General features: G+C 33.4%; 1 protein-coding gene across 1 annotated transcript; it reads right to left on the bottom strand.

Moving 5' to 3' along the window:
* Positions 1–1554: 1554 nt before the first annotated feature.
* LOC113112383 (fibulin-7-like) lies at positions 1555–16637 on the bottom strand. Its single transcript, XM_026277926.1, has 8 exons — positions 16381–16637; positions 15157–15319; positions 12555–12731; positions 8753–8878; positions 7450–7587; positions 6883–7020; positions 5062–5200; positions 1555–3045 (listed from the first exon to the last, which is right to left on the bottom strand). The coding sequence occupies exons 1-8, from the start codon at positions 16450–16452 to the stop codon at positions 2670–2672; spliced, it is 1329 nt and encodes a 442-aa protein (XP_026133711.1). The 5' UTR covers positions 16453–16637; the 3' UTR covers positions 1555–2669.
* Positions 16638–17270: the final 633 nt, after the last annotated feature.

The raw sequence follows: 17270 nt of genomic DNA, 5'->3' as shown, positions 1-17270 counted from the left end.
TGTGACAAACCGGAAGGAGTATTTTTGGAACAGAAATACTCCTTCAAACTTACAACTTAATTTTTGAAACTTTGTCCATGTTTAGCATGGGAATCCAACTCTTTAACAGTGTAAAAAACTCAGTATGCATGAAATAGCATTTCACCCCCCCTTTAATTAAATTGTAAGTACAGCACGTTGTCAATTTCTTTAATTTATAAACGTTCTGTGCATATACACGGCCTTATAACTAATACTAATAATTTGTCTGTATATAACTTATATATAATTTGTCTGTAGAGCTATTATTAGAGGTAGTATCTTTTCATTTCAGCCCATCTGCTTATAAGATTGCAAACAAGATTTGTAACATGCAATATTTACTCTCAGTTTTGATCAATTGAATGCATCCTTCCTGGATACAAGTGTTAAATAAGTAAATTCAGCATCAGTTTTGTTGTTATTTTCACATAACTTGATGTACTAAAATAACCATAAATAACTAAAAAAAACAACAACACTGTTCACAAAACATCCACAAGTCTTTCAGCTAATCCGTGAACTTTGAGTCTTAAACCAAGTAACATGACAAACAAACACAACCGTACCGTGTCCAGAACCAAACATAATCAAAATAACAATCTACTTTTCCGAAGGCAAACACATGTGCTTTTACTGATGCGTCACATTTTGGCCATATTTTTTACTCTCTTATTTTGCAGTCCAGAGCAAAATAATAAATAACTCAAACTCTGAAAGAAACACCTAAAGACCAGTTGGGTTAACAAGCATCTCAAACTATAACAGAATAATATTCTGATCAGAGCTGCTATATCATAAGACTTTAGTCAGAAGACTTGGAAAAGAATGCATACTGTAGGCTATATAAATATATATGGATTGCTTGAAATATATAGTTAATAAATGCTTTCAGTTTATGGAAAAGAGCAGTGTGAACACTTCTGAAAGCCATCAGTGGAGCCACATGAGAGCTAACATGAGGTTACTTTCTTTGCTTACGACTTGTTTGCTCAAAATGTCTTGTAGTGAAAGTTAAATTATGGCAAATCTTTCTGCACTTTTGTGAAAACTTTTTGAAAGCTTCAGGCTGGACCAGTGAGCAGAGATGCTTCACATTTATTATCCAAAAATTTTACAAATGCATTGTCATTTTAAACAGGCACACAACTTTCCTTCCTGAACATGTGCTTCTGGAAGCCTGTGGTTATTTTGAGAGAAAACGGACTGGAGAACCACATGTGCTTGACATTATTGTCCTTTTCTCTTAAAGGGACAGTTCACCCAAAACTGAAAATTTCATCAAGGTTTACTCACTCTCACTTTGGATGGAACAAAAATTAGGTTTTAAATTTAAATAGGTTTAAATTATAACTGAACTGTCCCTTTAAGAACAAATTCAAATTAACATTTAAAATGTCAACAAAGAAAACAACAACGAAGATCAAAGAGATGAATAATGCTGACTTTGTTTTCATTTTGATTCATTTGTTGTTCATTTGCAGATTGTTCTGTGTGAGATCAAAGAAACTAGAAAGACATCAAAAGACAGAAAAATGAATTTCTCACTTTAATTAAGAAACGTTCAAGTGTGTACAAGACAGCAATAATGTTGGAAACAGCCACTGATTTCAGTATTTGATCCCAAACTTGATATAACATGAGCGACAGATGCAAATACTGTAGAAATATATTATATTCAAATGCATAGTTACTAAAAAAACGCAACGTTCAGACTTCGTTGTTCTTATTAGAAAACATTAAACAAGCCTAAAGTAAGTTATTTAAAAAGACAGTAGTGCATAAATACTAATTTAAATTAACCATGTACTGAAGCAGAAGGAGTTAAAAACAAGGAATGACTTATTGTTCTTTTCATCAGATTTAGCAGATGTTTGTGTCTTTCTTTCTTTGGCTCTTAAACACAATCCCATCTTCGTTTCCTTACTGATTGAACAAACCAATTATAAAGCTTGCGTTGTATTTAATCACTTTATATCACTTGTTTTTTCTTTCACGTACATTAGGCTTTACGCTTTATTTACTTTTTCCCACTTGCATCAACCTTTATCAATCTGAGATGTGTAAGAGAAATTACAAATTATATTTGTGAAATGGTTTATGGAAGGTCAAGTGTGTAATATTGTGATCTTTTTTATTTATTTATCAAATATAAGGTTAAAAAATGGTATAACAAAAGTCATAATTATCATTTTAAAAGGTCTTAAATTCTAGGATGGAAAAATTGATATAAATGAATTAAATACGAGAGTGCTTCAATTAGTAAAATAATTTGTGGTTTGTTGTGTTTGGACATTTTATTTGTGCAGGTCTTAAAATATCTTTAAACGTCTTGCATTTGATTTTAAGAAAAAGATATCCAGCACAAAAGTATATTTAACTGTGACAAGAAAAAATACACACTTAACCTTTAACCATGATATGTATGAAAAGGTAAAGCAAAAGCATTTGATTTTTCATTATATATAAAAAAAAATACCTTAAAGGTCATAATTTCACTTCCATCTAAGCATGACTTTCACTGTACTTTCTATATCTTTCAGTTTTGTGCTATTCCAGCATCAATATCGAGTCGCATCTGAGAACAACTCCATCATTCAGCTTTAGTAACAAAAGTCTCATCATCAACACTCAATCAGCGGCCAGCCTCTTCAGAACTCGTAAGGTGAAATCAGAAGGTTGACCCGTGCCAGATATTTGGCTTGGAAAGTGCGGTCGGCGTATTCGGACATCTCCACCTCCACGCTGAGCTCCTGCGGGCCTCGCAGCGGCTGGACCAGGATCAGCTCTCCGGTCTGACGGTCTGAGCGCTGCATCACGAACATGCTGCGGGCGTCACCTCCGCCTGCGATGCCAAAGCGAAGGCTGTCTGGACCCGGCCGACCCGGAGCCGTCGCAGTGGCCATGCGGAACAGCGTGGCCGGGGTGCGCAGGTTGGACGGCAGAGACAGGTAGTGGTAAGAAATGGTCTTAGCGGCAAACGGACATGAGCGGCTCTCCATGGGACAGGGATTCCTTTCACACTGTCTGTGGATCATTAAACACTACAGATCAATTCCAAAACCTAGTTAAGTAATCAAGTCCACACAGTCCCAAGAACTTTATTTAAAGGGATACTCCATACCAAAATGAAAATGTTGTCAATTATCATCTACCCCCATGTCGTTCCAAACCCATAAAAGCTTTGTTTGTCTTCAGAACAGAATTTAAAGGGTTAGTTCACCCAATAATCAAAATTATGTCATTAATAACTCACCTTCATGTCGTTCCAGACTTTCAACAATTTGTCTCCTCTGTGTCTCTCTGTATCACCATAGCGTCATTTTCGCTGAACGCAGAGAGCGTGCGCTCTTCTGTGTCAGTTGCGACACAAGGATGCGTTTTCTGCATGTATTTACGCTTTGATTTGAAAGAAAACAGCATATCCTTGTGGCGGTGATGCAGAGAGACACCGAGGAGATGAACTGTTGAATAAAGTCATTATTTTAGTTTTCTTCGCGTTCAAAAAGTATTCTTGTCATAACGTTACGGTTGAACAACTGATGGCAGATGGAGTATTCTGACGACGTCTTTCATACTTTTCTGGACCTTGACAGTGTAACTTACTTGGCAGTCTATGGGACATTCACAAGCCTCCCGGTTTTCATCCAAAATATCTTAAATTGTGTTCCCAAGACGAACAAAGCTTTTATGGGTTTGGAATGACATGGGAGTAAGTGATTAATGACAACATTTTCATTTTGGGGTGGAGTATCCCTTTAATTGATAATCACAGTTCACATTTTTAAAAGCTACGATAAAACATATTACATAATTAAATACTTGTGATTTATAGGATGCATGCAAACGAATCTGTCAGAATGCATATCCACTTTTACATTTGTAACCTCATTTCCATCATAAAAGAAAAAAAATTATGCTTTGGAAAATCATAATTCTGACATTTATTTCATAGTTATGAAGTGAAAAATGTAAATGGACATACTAGGTCATAATGATGCGATGTAAATGATATGAAACTTAAGATGACTGTCTCATAATTTTGATTTAGTATGTCATAATTTTGCCTTTTATCTCATAAATTAAGACTTATGTCACTGAGATAAAAAGTCAAAATTTAAGATAATAAGTCATAGTTGAGATGAAATTGAGAGATTACATCGTTTTAACTATAACTTTAGTATATAATTATTCAGACTTTAATCTCATAATCATGACTTAAAATGTCATTATGATATAAAAGTCCAAGTTAAACATACTAAGTCATAATTGAGAGGAAACTGAAGTCAAAACGATGAGATTACATAATTTTAACGATTTGACTAAATGTATTATGATTCTCACTTTTATCTCATAATGATGACTTAGTATGTCATTATGAGATAAATGTCCAAATTAAACATACTAAGTCATATACTCATATTTGATATGAAATTGAAAAGTCAAAATTATGAAAGTAAATAAATTTAACCGTATGACGATCCCATAATTTTGACTTTTCTATTTCATCTCAATTATGACTTAGTATGTTTCATTTACTTTTGTAATGTAACTTTTTTATCATAATGACACACTAAATCTTAATTATGTCATAATTCCGTCTTTTTTCTCATAATTCTGAATTAATGTTAATTTTCATCTAATTTTTTAATCTAATCATGATTTAGTATGCCAATTTTGACATGTCATAATTTGTCTTATCTCATAATTTACCTAATAATTATTTTATAATTATGTCTTTTCAGTTCATAATCACAGAGGTGTGAGTAAGTAATACATTACAAATACTCAAGTTACAGTAATATTAAGCATATTTTAAAATCAGAGTTGTACTTTTCTGTTTTCATTTTATTTTTATCCATCCACGTGATTGGATAGAGACAGTTATCGGTCCCGAGACTCTCATTAAATAAAATTGCACGTAGAAAAAAAGTTGTCAAGTCTCCTGTTGTTTTAACTTGTTTGTAAAGCAGGTCTTATTTGAGTTGCATGCAGTAGGTAATCAGGCAGCTCACTAGGTGTGGATGCTGTATGCTAACTCACAAAGGTGATGTTTTCACGTAGCTGATGTTGCCGTGCGAGGGTGGACACTCTGGGTTAACACACTGGAAACCTCCTCCGCTGTTGATACAGGTGGTGCCATGACTGCAGTTGTGCTGTTGGGTAAGACATTCATCCACATCTGGAGACATTCGATTCAGAGAGGAGAGAAATAATAGAGTGAGAGAAGATGCATAGAGCTGGAAATGCTGGCTACATGAGGGAATTTTCATTTAGACTTTAAATCTGATTTGCGTAGTTCTCTCTCTAATAGAGTAGATGTGTTCCTGGCTGGATTTCTGAGTGGGATCATCTTTGTATAACAGCATCACGTGTGTTAAAATGCATTGTACATTTGATACTTTTCAATCACTTGTGCAATATCTAAAACTGAAGTGTCTTTAAAATATATTTCTATAATTATTGTTATTTAAAATCTGTTTACATTTTCTGTATTGAGCCACATCATTGCACATCTGAGACTCCATGGCATTACATACAATTTCATGCAAGTTATATGCATACATTTTAAATGCATTAAATATTTTTAATTGTGTTTTGTCTTCTTACCAAATTTAATATATTGCTATCTTTGTTACCCTGTCTATTTACTATATATAGACAAAGATTTATAATCAAGTCACATGTTTTCCACCTGCCCAATGAAACGCTTTTTATTTGAGAATTAAATATATTTTATTTTATTTAGATTTTCTAAAAGAGCAAGCATTAGATTCATCAGTGGTAAGAAATTACTTTGTGTTTTTTTTCTTCTAGATGGTTCCTTTATTTATCTAGATGATAAATTAAATATTTTAAAAGCATTTTAAAATGTTATTTGATTTATTATTTATTATTCTAAGATAATCATAATTTCAACTAGAAAATTATCCACACTTTAAATGCATGAAACTCCTGTATTCAAGCCAAATTTCTACTACATGGCAGAATAAAATATAATATTTAATATTTTGTTGTATTTTATTTTATTTAGATTTTCTATTTTATAGAAAGAGTTTCATTGGCCAGGTGAAATTCTAATTATTTTAGAATAAAATTATAATTATTATAGGTAGGTGAGAACTTCAACTAAATTATAGGTAATCAGAACTTCAACTAAAAAGAAAATCTGTTACACAACAAGTTACTACTGTAGTACGAAGTAGCAAATGGCAATTAAACTATTCAAGGAGGAAATACAAAACATCAGTATGATGGCATTTATTTTATTTATTAATTATTATTTTTGCTTAATGTGGCAGAAAAAAAGAAAAAAGGAACAGCCTTAAACTTGACAATACATACAAATAATACAACAACACAACCTTATTTAAATGTCAGACTTACACTACATAAATATTAGGGATGGGTCACAAAAACTGACTAGTTGTCAAGAAAAAAAAAAAAGAGCTAGGTCAAATATATTGTTTATTTATTTTAGTTTAGGTTTATTATTATTATTATTATTTTTATTATTATTATTAATGCTACTACTGAAAATATTGTATATTTTATTTTATCCAAATTTTTTCATGATCAGCCAAAACATCTCTCTCATTTGTTCTCCAAATGTACTTAAGCCTCACCAAACCGCTTCTCACTATTTGTCTTCATCTACCCACTTCATTTACCCCTGCAGAGCTTTGCAAAGTGTAAAACCACTAAAATCAGAGGCTCTTTCAGCAAATACGTCATACGGGTTTGGACCGACATGAGGATGAGTTAATAACGTCAGGATGTTTATTTTTAGTTGAACTATTTATTTCTTACTCTCCTGTGACATCAGGCTGTAAAACACACGTATTAAGAGCGTTTCTCACTTACCCTCACAGCTTCTTCCATCAGCGAGCAGCTTGTATCCGGTGGGACAGGAACAATGGTAGGATCCCGGGATGTTTACACAGGCGTGACCGCACAGAGGCCCTCCACGCTCAGTCTTATACACCTCACATTCATTCACATCTGGGAACATGCACACATAACAACTCAACATATGATTACATGTGTGGATTTGACAAGAGACAGTGACGGAAACGAAAATACACCTTAGGGAAAATATTCTTTAAACTAGTCCTATATAATTTTTTTTTTTTTTACATGAATGTCATGTGACCATAAATCAAGTACTGTGAACATGTGAATGTATTGTTAAATTATTAAAATATAAAACTTTTTATAGTACACCTAAATATTTTAGGTCAGAAAAGGCTTGGCTGACAAAAATAAATAAATAAATAAATAAATAAATAAAAAAATATATATATAAATTATATATATTAAATTATATACATTGTTAATATTACATGCAGCATTTGCTGGTATAGTCATTGTAAGTAGTTTATTGCTTTAATGCATCCGGAGATCTCTACTAAAATCCCTGCATGGACCCACCCTGACAGATGCTGTTGTCTGAGGTGCCGCTCATGTGGAAGCCTGCGTCACAGCTGCAGTGTTGAGCTCGCTCCACTTTGGCACAGCGGGGCTTTCGGCTGAAGGCTGGGTCATTCATGACGCTCCACTCCGGAGGCGCTGAGAGAGACAGAGAGGAAATGGAAAAGAGGAGGCTTAACCTCCCACAAACACACAGACGGCGCATATGAATAACAAACATTCACATGCATGCTTTCATTTAAAGACCGGAACACAGGTTAAAGGTGAAGTGTGTTATTTTCTGCATTTTCTGAAGACGTCCCCACCATGATGTTAGTGGATTTTTAATTTTTATGCATGAATGTGTAGTTGATATTAGGGGTGGGCGATTATATCACAAATATAATTTATGTTTTGAATCCCATTTTAATAATCATTGTCTTTGCTGCTGTACTTTGATGAACTAATTCAACCATCCTTATAAGCAAAAATGATTTTTATGTTTCTTTTTTTTTATTATTGTTAAAAAGTGTTGAACTTTCTTTTCATGCATCCTATTCTTCATGCAATCAGAATGGTAGCAGAGCTGAGAGGTTTGTGTGAGGTGCGCCCTCTACTGTACACACGTGAATATGCATTTTCTTCTGCCTGTTGTATTTGCATGCAATTAGTATTAATATTGTAATGCATTACTTTTAAAAGTAACTTTCCTCAACACCGGTGGGTAACCTTTTTTTCATACTATGGAAGCCAGTGGCTTATGGAAGCCTATTTCCACCACTAAAAAAAAATGAAACAAGTTAACCGCAACTTTTTATCTCGCAATTCTGACTTCATTACTCACAATTGCGAGATATAAAGTCAGAATTGCGAGTTCACAGTCTCTGAATTATTTTTAACGGAATTGCAAGTTTATATCTCGAAATTCTGACTAAAACTCATAATTGTGAGAAAAAAAAGTCACAACTACCTTGTTTTATTTATTATTCAGTGGCAGAAACGGGCTTCCATAGTGGCTACTGTCAACTGTTTGGTTATCAACACTATTCAGAAAAATACTTGTGTTCAGCAGAAGAAAGAAACTTTTTTTTGGAACAGCTTGAAAGTGAGTAAATGATTTTTCATTTTTGAGTGAACTATCCTTCTTTAAAAACTAACATGAAATAGAATCACAATAAGATCGTGGGTCACCGATCCTTCCTGAAAAAATCATTATATGATATTTTGGCCATATCATCCACCCCTAGTTGATTCCCAGATTTCCTTCTGTCCCATCCTCCTGTCTGCCTCTGACACGTATAGAATAGATTACTGAAACACAGACCTGTCTGCGTCTGGTATTGACACTGACTCCCGCTCCAGTTGTGTGGACAGGTGCACTTGAACTGGTTCAGAGCCTCCACACAGGTGCCGCCGTTCTGACACGGGTCACTGGCGCACACGCTCACATCTGTGTGAAAGACAACAGCCTTATGTGCTGACCTCGTGTGTCTGTCTCTGGTTAGCTGGGATCAGCGATGCTACAGTTCACAATAAACAGGTTTGATAGCAAATCAACCCAAATAAAGTAATATACACAGTACATAACGGTGGCTTGACTTAATGCTTTTAATCTTAAAATTAGAAATTAAAATATATTCGGAATACAGAAAATCTATCTTATTTTTAGGACAATTAGACAAACGATATTGCCAAAGTGAACCCAGGCCTTTTACTTCATTTTTTTTGTGCAAAATATTGTAGAAATATTTTATAAAATTAAAATGAACTTAATGTAATACAATAATTTAAACCAATGATTTAATGCAACATAAAGGCAATACAATAATTATTAGTCAATAAATAAATAAATGCTCTCATGAAAATCACAGTGTCACAGTGCAAAATATCTTACGGTTTTTAACTTTTTAAAATATTTTTAATGGTGAAATATAACCCAAAAATGTTTGGTTTCATTAGATTCATCCTGCATTTTTGTGTATTTTGTAAAACCACTAAATCAGCCTTTTATTTTTTGCAGATTTAACTGTTTTTGATAGTTCCTTCTATAGCAATTTTTATGAAAATAAAAACAAATATGGAACAATAAAAAAATTAATAAAATATATATTTGTGTATATACAACTATATATACAATCAATGATTAAAATCAACATTACCTTATTTATTTATTTATTTAGTCATCCCTCCATCTATCCATCCTGTCTTGAAAATAATAACACAAAGCAAAAAAAAAAAAACTGTTCCAGCCACTTACTGTATTAACTGGAATACCGATCATAGATTTGCAATGCTAATTAAGGGTTAATAAAAGAAATAGTTGAAATTCCCCAGATTCTTATCTTCGGGTCTGTACAGAGCTGAGGATTATGTGTCCACGGAAAACACCTGAATTGTTGAAGGAATTAAACGAGCCCACATTCTTCCCTGTTTCCTGTACAGAGCGGCACAGTGAAATGAAACAGATCTCCTGGAATGTTAACAATGGAGTGTTGAAGCTGAGAAATGGAATGTTGAGCGGCTTCTAAAAACCAGTTCATCTAAACTGTGTTCTCTCATTATTCATCGCTGTCGTATTCACAGTATCTGATTGTGAACGCTTGTGAGGACGGTTAGGTTTACAACAGCTAGTGTGCCACGCAACATCTGTCTGCAGCAGCTGCGGGAGGCAAACTTACATCTGCTCTAGATGGGAATTTACTGATGCTGATGTAAACATCTGTAATGGACAGAGAGAGCATGCTTGAGAGGCTCGTGGATAGAAGAAGACAGAGATGAGCAGATAGAGCGCTGATAGCTACACATGAGATCTCTGAAGAAACCACTTTCTTTTGATTTGGTTATTTCTGTAATAAAACAGTAGTGATGTAAGTATAGGGTGTAATGCTGAGGTTGAGTATCTGGTTTAGATGATTCAGAAATGTTTTCAAAAATATGCTTAAGATTTACATCATCGTGGGATATTGTCAAAAACTATATGCAAAGTAAAATTAAGTTTAATCAGTGTATAAAATTATCAGTTTCAGTCTTCGTTTAAAACAGTAAAAGCTAGGACAGGAATGATAAAGGAAAAAAAAGTGAGTGCATAGAATTTCTTCTTATTATTTATTTAATTTTATTATGAGGATGCAGTTAGATGCTCACAGAAAAGATGAGTTTTCAGTTGTTTCTTAAAGATTTTGTCCGGAAGGAGATTTTATTTATACATTTTTATTATATTTAAATTAAAATTTCAGTTTTGGTGAATATGTCAACTTAAACGTATTACTTAAATATAAACTAATATTTATTAAAATGTATCTATTTGATATATTTTTACACTTATGTGAAGATATTGTAGTGAAGATAATTGTATGAAGATTTAAATGAAGATAATCCCTGTGTTATGGATTAACAAATTAAAAATGTACATAAATTAAATGAATTAATATCTAGATATTTCACATTACAGTAATGTGAATGGGATGATGTGCTAATGCTTAATTGTTATGAAAAAGTCCAAATGCTATATATATATATATATATATATATATATATATATATATATATATATATTGCACCTGGAATGTGTTCTACATTTTCTGTATTAAGAGTAAAATCTTTGGAATCAAAACTTTTTTCCGACCAAAGGAGTGTTTCTTCGCCAGCAGTGTCCTGTTTATTTTCTTTCCCAGAAAGCATAAGTGCAAGAATTTACAGATGTAAAAGGTTCACTTTAGTTCCCAAAATATATCAAAACTGCCTATGAACATAGTTATGTTTTTCTCAGCAAGTCTGAAAGGTGCTTTCGGACCTCAAAACTCTTAAAATAGACTCCCTTACACCCGCCTGCGGAAATAGACATTACACGCTCTGTGCTGTCTTTAACCTAAACGCTCCCCTCAAACACACGGCCCTTTCAAACACACCCCGTCCCACTGTACCACAAGGAATGTCCCGAATGCTGCCAGCAGCGTTATTAAAGGAAGTCATCAATAGCATGCTTAGCATAGTTGCGTGCTATCAGACCATGGGCACGCTTAATGAGATGTGTGCATGAGCTTAACCTCTGACCTCTGAGACTTCATACAAAACACAGACCGAGGTACACTACCAGTCCAAAGTCTGGACGCTTCTATTTATTCTTTATTAAAATTTTCTTGTTTTAGAATAATGTATCAAAATTATGAAATACCTCGGATGGAAGTGTGTTTTGATTTTACGGATGTCTGTTACTGCTTCAGAGTGGAAAATAAAACAGATTAGATGAAAAAGAACAAAAATATGAATTTTGGGATATGAATTAATGAGAAATATAGTTTCTTACACAAGAAATAGTCACAACCTTTATGTATGCATATATGTACTTGTATGTTTATTTTACTATATGTATAAATGGGTTCTCATACTCATGCATAACATTGGTTTCAGCCTTGGGATTTTTTTCTCTAAATTTTGAGTCTTAATTAAGAATTAGTTTTAAGATATAAACTTAGAGATATAAACTCAGAATTGCAAGAAGAAAATCTAAATTGTTTCTATGTAACTCCAATTCTGAGAAAATCACAATTACCTATTTTATTTGTATTATACCATTGTAGAAATAAGCTTCTACAAATACTAACTTCATTATTAGAATTTTTTTTTTTATAATTTATGAGAATATATATTTATAAGAAACATCTCAGTACTGTCACCCTGAAGAGGATTACAGATTTCCCAGCTCACAATACCACAATAAAACGGTAGTCTTGGTGTTCTAGAAACACCTTTCAATGATTCACTCACTTGTTTTGTTTTTAAGTGAATCTGTTGAATCGATGATTCACTCATAAAAGCACACACTTGTTTACTTGATGGATGAAGGTGTGTTTTTGAATGAATCGATTGCATGAATGATTCAGTGACTCTTTCCAGAATGAATCAGACACTTGATTAGTTTCTGAAGGAATTAGCATGATGACAGTCAAATGTTTCATTCCTGAAACAATAAGTGTTTGAATGATTCAATGATTCCCTCATAAAGACAGTTGTTGGTTTCCATCCAGTTCGAATCAATGGTTTTCAAATGAATTATTTACATTATGTATTGCTGTTCCATGATTAACAGTGTATGCTACACAGTAATTTGAAGCTTTTCGACTCACCTTTGCAGACGACACTGACTCCGCTCCAGGTACCGTTCTCATGGCACACGCGTGTTCCCGGTCCTATCATGCGATAACCCTGAGAACAGGTGAAATGGACCTCATGACCCACCAGATACTTTGAGCCAAACTTCCTCCCATGGGCCGGAGCCAACAGAGGTGGACATGAGGATTGAGCTGAAGATGACATGAGAGGAGAAACACATGAAGAGAGAGGAATGTCAAGTCGAACAGGGTTAAATGAGGGCCAGGAGTCACACGTGCTGAAATGCTGGGATATTTTGCCCGAAGGCAGGCGTGTGTTACTGAATATGGAAAAAGATAGGAAATGCCTTATTTCCGAGAGAATATGCCTTAATACAGAGAGAATAGGCAAAGAATACAGAAAAACAAGACCTGGTGCTTGTATGTTGTATTGAAGTAAACATGAAATTGAGGTTGAATCTATATGCTTAATTAATTCACATTCTTGGCCAAATTGTGCACAATTAATGCACAAAAAAAAAAAAATAGTATTTCAAAATGCTATAACTTGTTTCTTAAATTACGTAACTTAAAAGTAAACGTAAAGTTAAAAATTCAAATGAAAACAATGAAAAATAAAAAATAATTACTTTATTTTTTAAAATTTAATTTTAAAAACTGTTTAGTCCTGCTCTCTGTATTTTTTTGTTGAATATTCAGTTTTATTCTATAATATGTCACATTACGGCGGTAAATAATACTTTTGGTTTTAAACTTTAATCTAAACCAGCTCTGCAAAAATCTTGAATATCTACAAAATATCTAAAAGAAAACAAATGGCTGTGTTATTTATTTATTTTTTTTAACACGGTAATAGCATTGTGCATTTTCTGTAAATGTAACATTCAAAGTCACATTTAAAAGTTTAAATCCCTTTGTATTATATAATATGTGAAAGAAAACAACTAATGCATGATCGATTAATAATAATAATAATAAAAAGTTGATAAAACCGACACAGCAAGCCATATATATATATTTTTTTTAGAGGCATTTGTTTTTCACATTGGGAAATGAGAAGAATGCACAATCCTATCACTCCAGTGCTTTACTGTAGATGTAGAAGATGATCTGTATTTTGTCAAAGAATCTACTTCATTTTATCCTGTCAAGCACTGGCTGCTACGAATGCCGAAGTAACTCCTGATCATTCCCGCCGCCAACCCTGGTTCATGAACTGTGCATCAGCTTGAGCCAAATGATACAGCTACTCATCCGACCCGTTCACATCAGCTGTAGAGTGCTGAGCATTAACTCCTTTCCAAACCTGAAGCAGCCAGACCACTCTTTTTAAAGGAAGGAAGTCATTTCATGCTTATATAACACAAATAGGTTTCTAGAGATCTTTGATTTGTGGGAATTCTGAAGCTGGTTTATTAGGATGAATAAATCCTCTTTGTGAGAATTACTTCCCAAAAACAATTTTTTTATTGGCTGAATATTTTTTTCGCCAAGTGACACACACTCTTTCATTCGATAAACACATTGCAGCAGAGCAAAAATACACGAGAAAGTGACTGAATTTTTTTTATTCATTTTCCTAATTCCAATAAAAGACTTTAGCCAGAAACTATATTTACTGTAAAGCTGAAGTATATAATTTTTTTCTGTGGTGAAATATATTCTCCTATCTTTCATATGCAAAAACATTGCTCTGTGTGCATCCCGATGCAGCAACATTGACTCAATCAATGGCACAATCAGTATTTTAAAATAATCTATTTTGTTTGCTGGCACAAGAGGTGCAGACTTTTTTTATGTGCACTGAAAATGCATGAATATATTTGTAATGTTTTTCCAGTTGAATGATGAATACTGAAGTACACAGCGGTGCAACCTGTTTACCCTTAGTGTCTCATTTTATACAGTATACGTAAATTATATATACTGTCTACCATGACTAAAGGTGTGTTTACATTAGGGAAATCTGAGTGTCATTTTTCATGCAAAAGGGCCAATTGTCCATTTTTTCAATTTCAATAATTCCATTATTAATTTATTTATTTTGTTGGTTATATTATGTTATTCATTTATTTATTTTTTTGTATTATGTATAGACTATTTCAGCGTTTAATAAAAAATCCTTTTATATAGTATTTACATTTTCAATTTTCATTTTAACTTCAGTTTAAGTAATTTTGTCACATTTTATCACTTTTTAGTTTTGGGGATTTTCTGTAACATTTCTGTTTAGCTTTATTGTATTTTGATATCAGTTTTAGTCATTTAAGTTGCTATAGTTACTTTTTTTTTTTTTTTAAAGCTGTAAATAAAACAAAGATGATTTGAGTACACATAAGAAAATATTATTTTAGTCTATCTACTTCAGCATTTCATGTTTCATTTAATGTGTTTCTTGTAGTAATTCCTAGTAATTTCTGAGTGAAAATGGTTTCAAAGTAACACTATTGTTTTCAGTATACTTTTTAGAGTTTACTGAAAGCTATTTTTGATACCAGTGCTGGCCTCATCAATAAGTCAGAAATAAACATGTGCATTTATTAAAGAAGAAAGAACCAGTTACACAGTCCATTGATATAATAAAATATATGAATATGTGAAGTGTTACGGCACTTACACAAGGACTGGTCTGCTTGTGGGGGCTTGGACACTGAGTTTTGAAGGTTTGTGAGTTTTGATTTAATAATCCGAAGCCCTTCGGTGAATCGGATCTCCTGTCCTTTAAGAAACTTCTCCATTTGACGCAGCATCCCCATCACTCGATGCTTATCCATACAACCCTGAGGCAAAAAAGCACAATCATCCCAGCACCTGGTTACAATTTGATGGCAAGCAGTTATCCCTATATTACAGATTCGCCCGAACACAAGCTCATATATGGAGGAGATTCAAAGAACTTCCCACTAAACGTTAGCTTTGTATGAAAATGAAAAATGCATATGAATGATCAAGGACAGATGTTGTGGGTGATGTCATGCATTAAGGCACAGGGACTCCTGTGTGGCATGGCATGAAAGCTCAGGCCAACACAACTGAGTTCCCTTAGAAACACAAATATTACTCCAGCAACAATTTAACAGAAGCGATGTTGTCTCAGATGCATTTGGACCGTGCATTCGCTCAATGGGCAACCTCTAGGTCCTCTCCAGGAACCACATGTAAGAGTCTAATACTCACTTTTTCTCTTCAGCTGCTTGATGGCAGTTCTACAGAAAGCTGTTAGGCAGATGTCTCTACAACCTCTGTCTAAAACACTGGTCTCCTGTATGTTATTCATGGCAGTTTAATACAGTCTCATTAGAGGAAATGTATTGGCTTTAAATTTCACTAAGCGCCATGCCATGGTAAATAAAGGCAGAACTGATCTGGAAAAAAAATACAACAATGCATCTGACAGATTTAATAACTTACATTTCTGGCTCTGAAACCTTTTGGACACTCAAGTCACAGACATTTTAGCTATGCAAGTGGGATTTATTGTGAAGAAAATATAAAGCAAAACTTAAAAAGAAATTTGTAAGGATGACAAAGATGAATGAATAGATATATTGTTAAAAAGCTACACTATGAAGAACCGACTTCATAAATCCACTAAATATCACAAAATTAACCAAAAGTCACTCAATATATATTCAAATTAATTGATCTACTCTATGCCAAGTTTGTCATATGTTTGTAATTGAGGCTGTTTAGATTTTTGAAAACATACCATAATAATATAAAATCATTTAATGCACTAATATGATTGAAACTTTGCATTATAATTATATATTCATATAAATATTATAGAGCTATTATGTAAATATCAATAATAGAATTATAAATATACGTGCATACTCACCTGCGCTGAATCATTACAGTCGTACAATGATAAAAAATTCAGCAGGAGATAAACTGTGTATGATAACTTCATCCTCCTATTTCTGACCGGGACTCTGTAAAAGCGCTGAATGTTCTTCTTGTGTCGGTTGTTTTTAATCCTTAAATGTGTTCACGGTTCCAAGCTGTGCAGTCTAAATGTCGTTGGAAACAAGCCTGAGAGGAAATGTTTGATAAACTGTTGCAGGAGTTAGTTAAGATGCTCCTGTTCTCACACGAAGACGCGCGAGCGCCTGTGGAGTCGTGACGTCTGATTCGCGAGTTGTTCATTTGAAACGATTCTTTTAAATGATTCGATCGAACCGAAGCGCAGATTCTTCTGGGAGGGCAGCGTTCATTCGTCCATCAAAAGGTCTCTATGTGATACTGCACAGATCGTATGTATAATAAGAATGAGACATAAAACATATGGCCTACTATTGATGACATTTGTCTTCAAAATTTTCTAAATAAATGTTTTGAAAGATAGGGAAGTTGGGAGGAGAACCTAAGGCAATTTCAAGTTTTTGTGGTTTTGCTGCTGCCATGTGTTCAGCTTGGGTCTTGCACAGTAAATATAGAATTTTATAAATCAAAAATTATTTTATTTTAGAGTGACTAAAGGACAACACGGAAATTTACACAATGAAGATCAATAATTGATGATTAAATAATTTAAGGTGATGGATTATACCTAATTTGTGAGTTCTGTATTATTATCCACATTCCCCTGAAAATTATTTTGTATTTTTTTATGCCACAACAGAAACAAATGGAGAGAAAAAAAAAACATTTTTAAATAATATATTTTATTAATATTTTATATTATATTTAAACACATAAAAATGCATATAAGCAAAAACAATGTTTTTC

This window comes from Carassius auratus, chromosome 13 (genome assembly GCF_003368295.1).
Source record: "Carassius auratus strain Wakin chromosome 13, ASM336829v1, whole genome shotgun sequence".
Classification (NCBI taxonomy): domain Eukaryota; kingdom Metazoa; phylum Chordata; class Actinopteri; order Cypriniformes; family Cyprinidae; genus Carassius; species Carassius auratus.
Note: the sequence above shows the minus strand (reverse complement) of the source record. Positions and strands in the feature narration are given on the sequence as shown.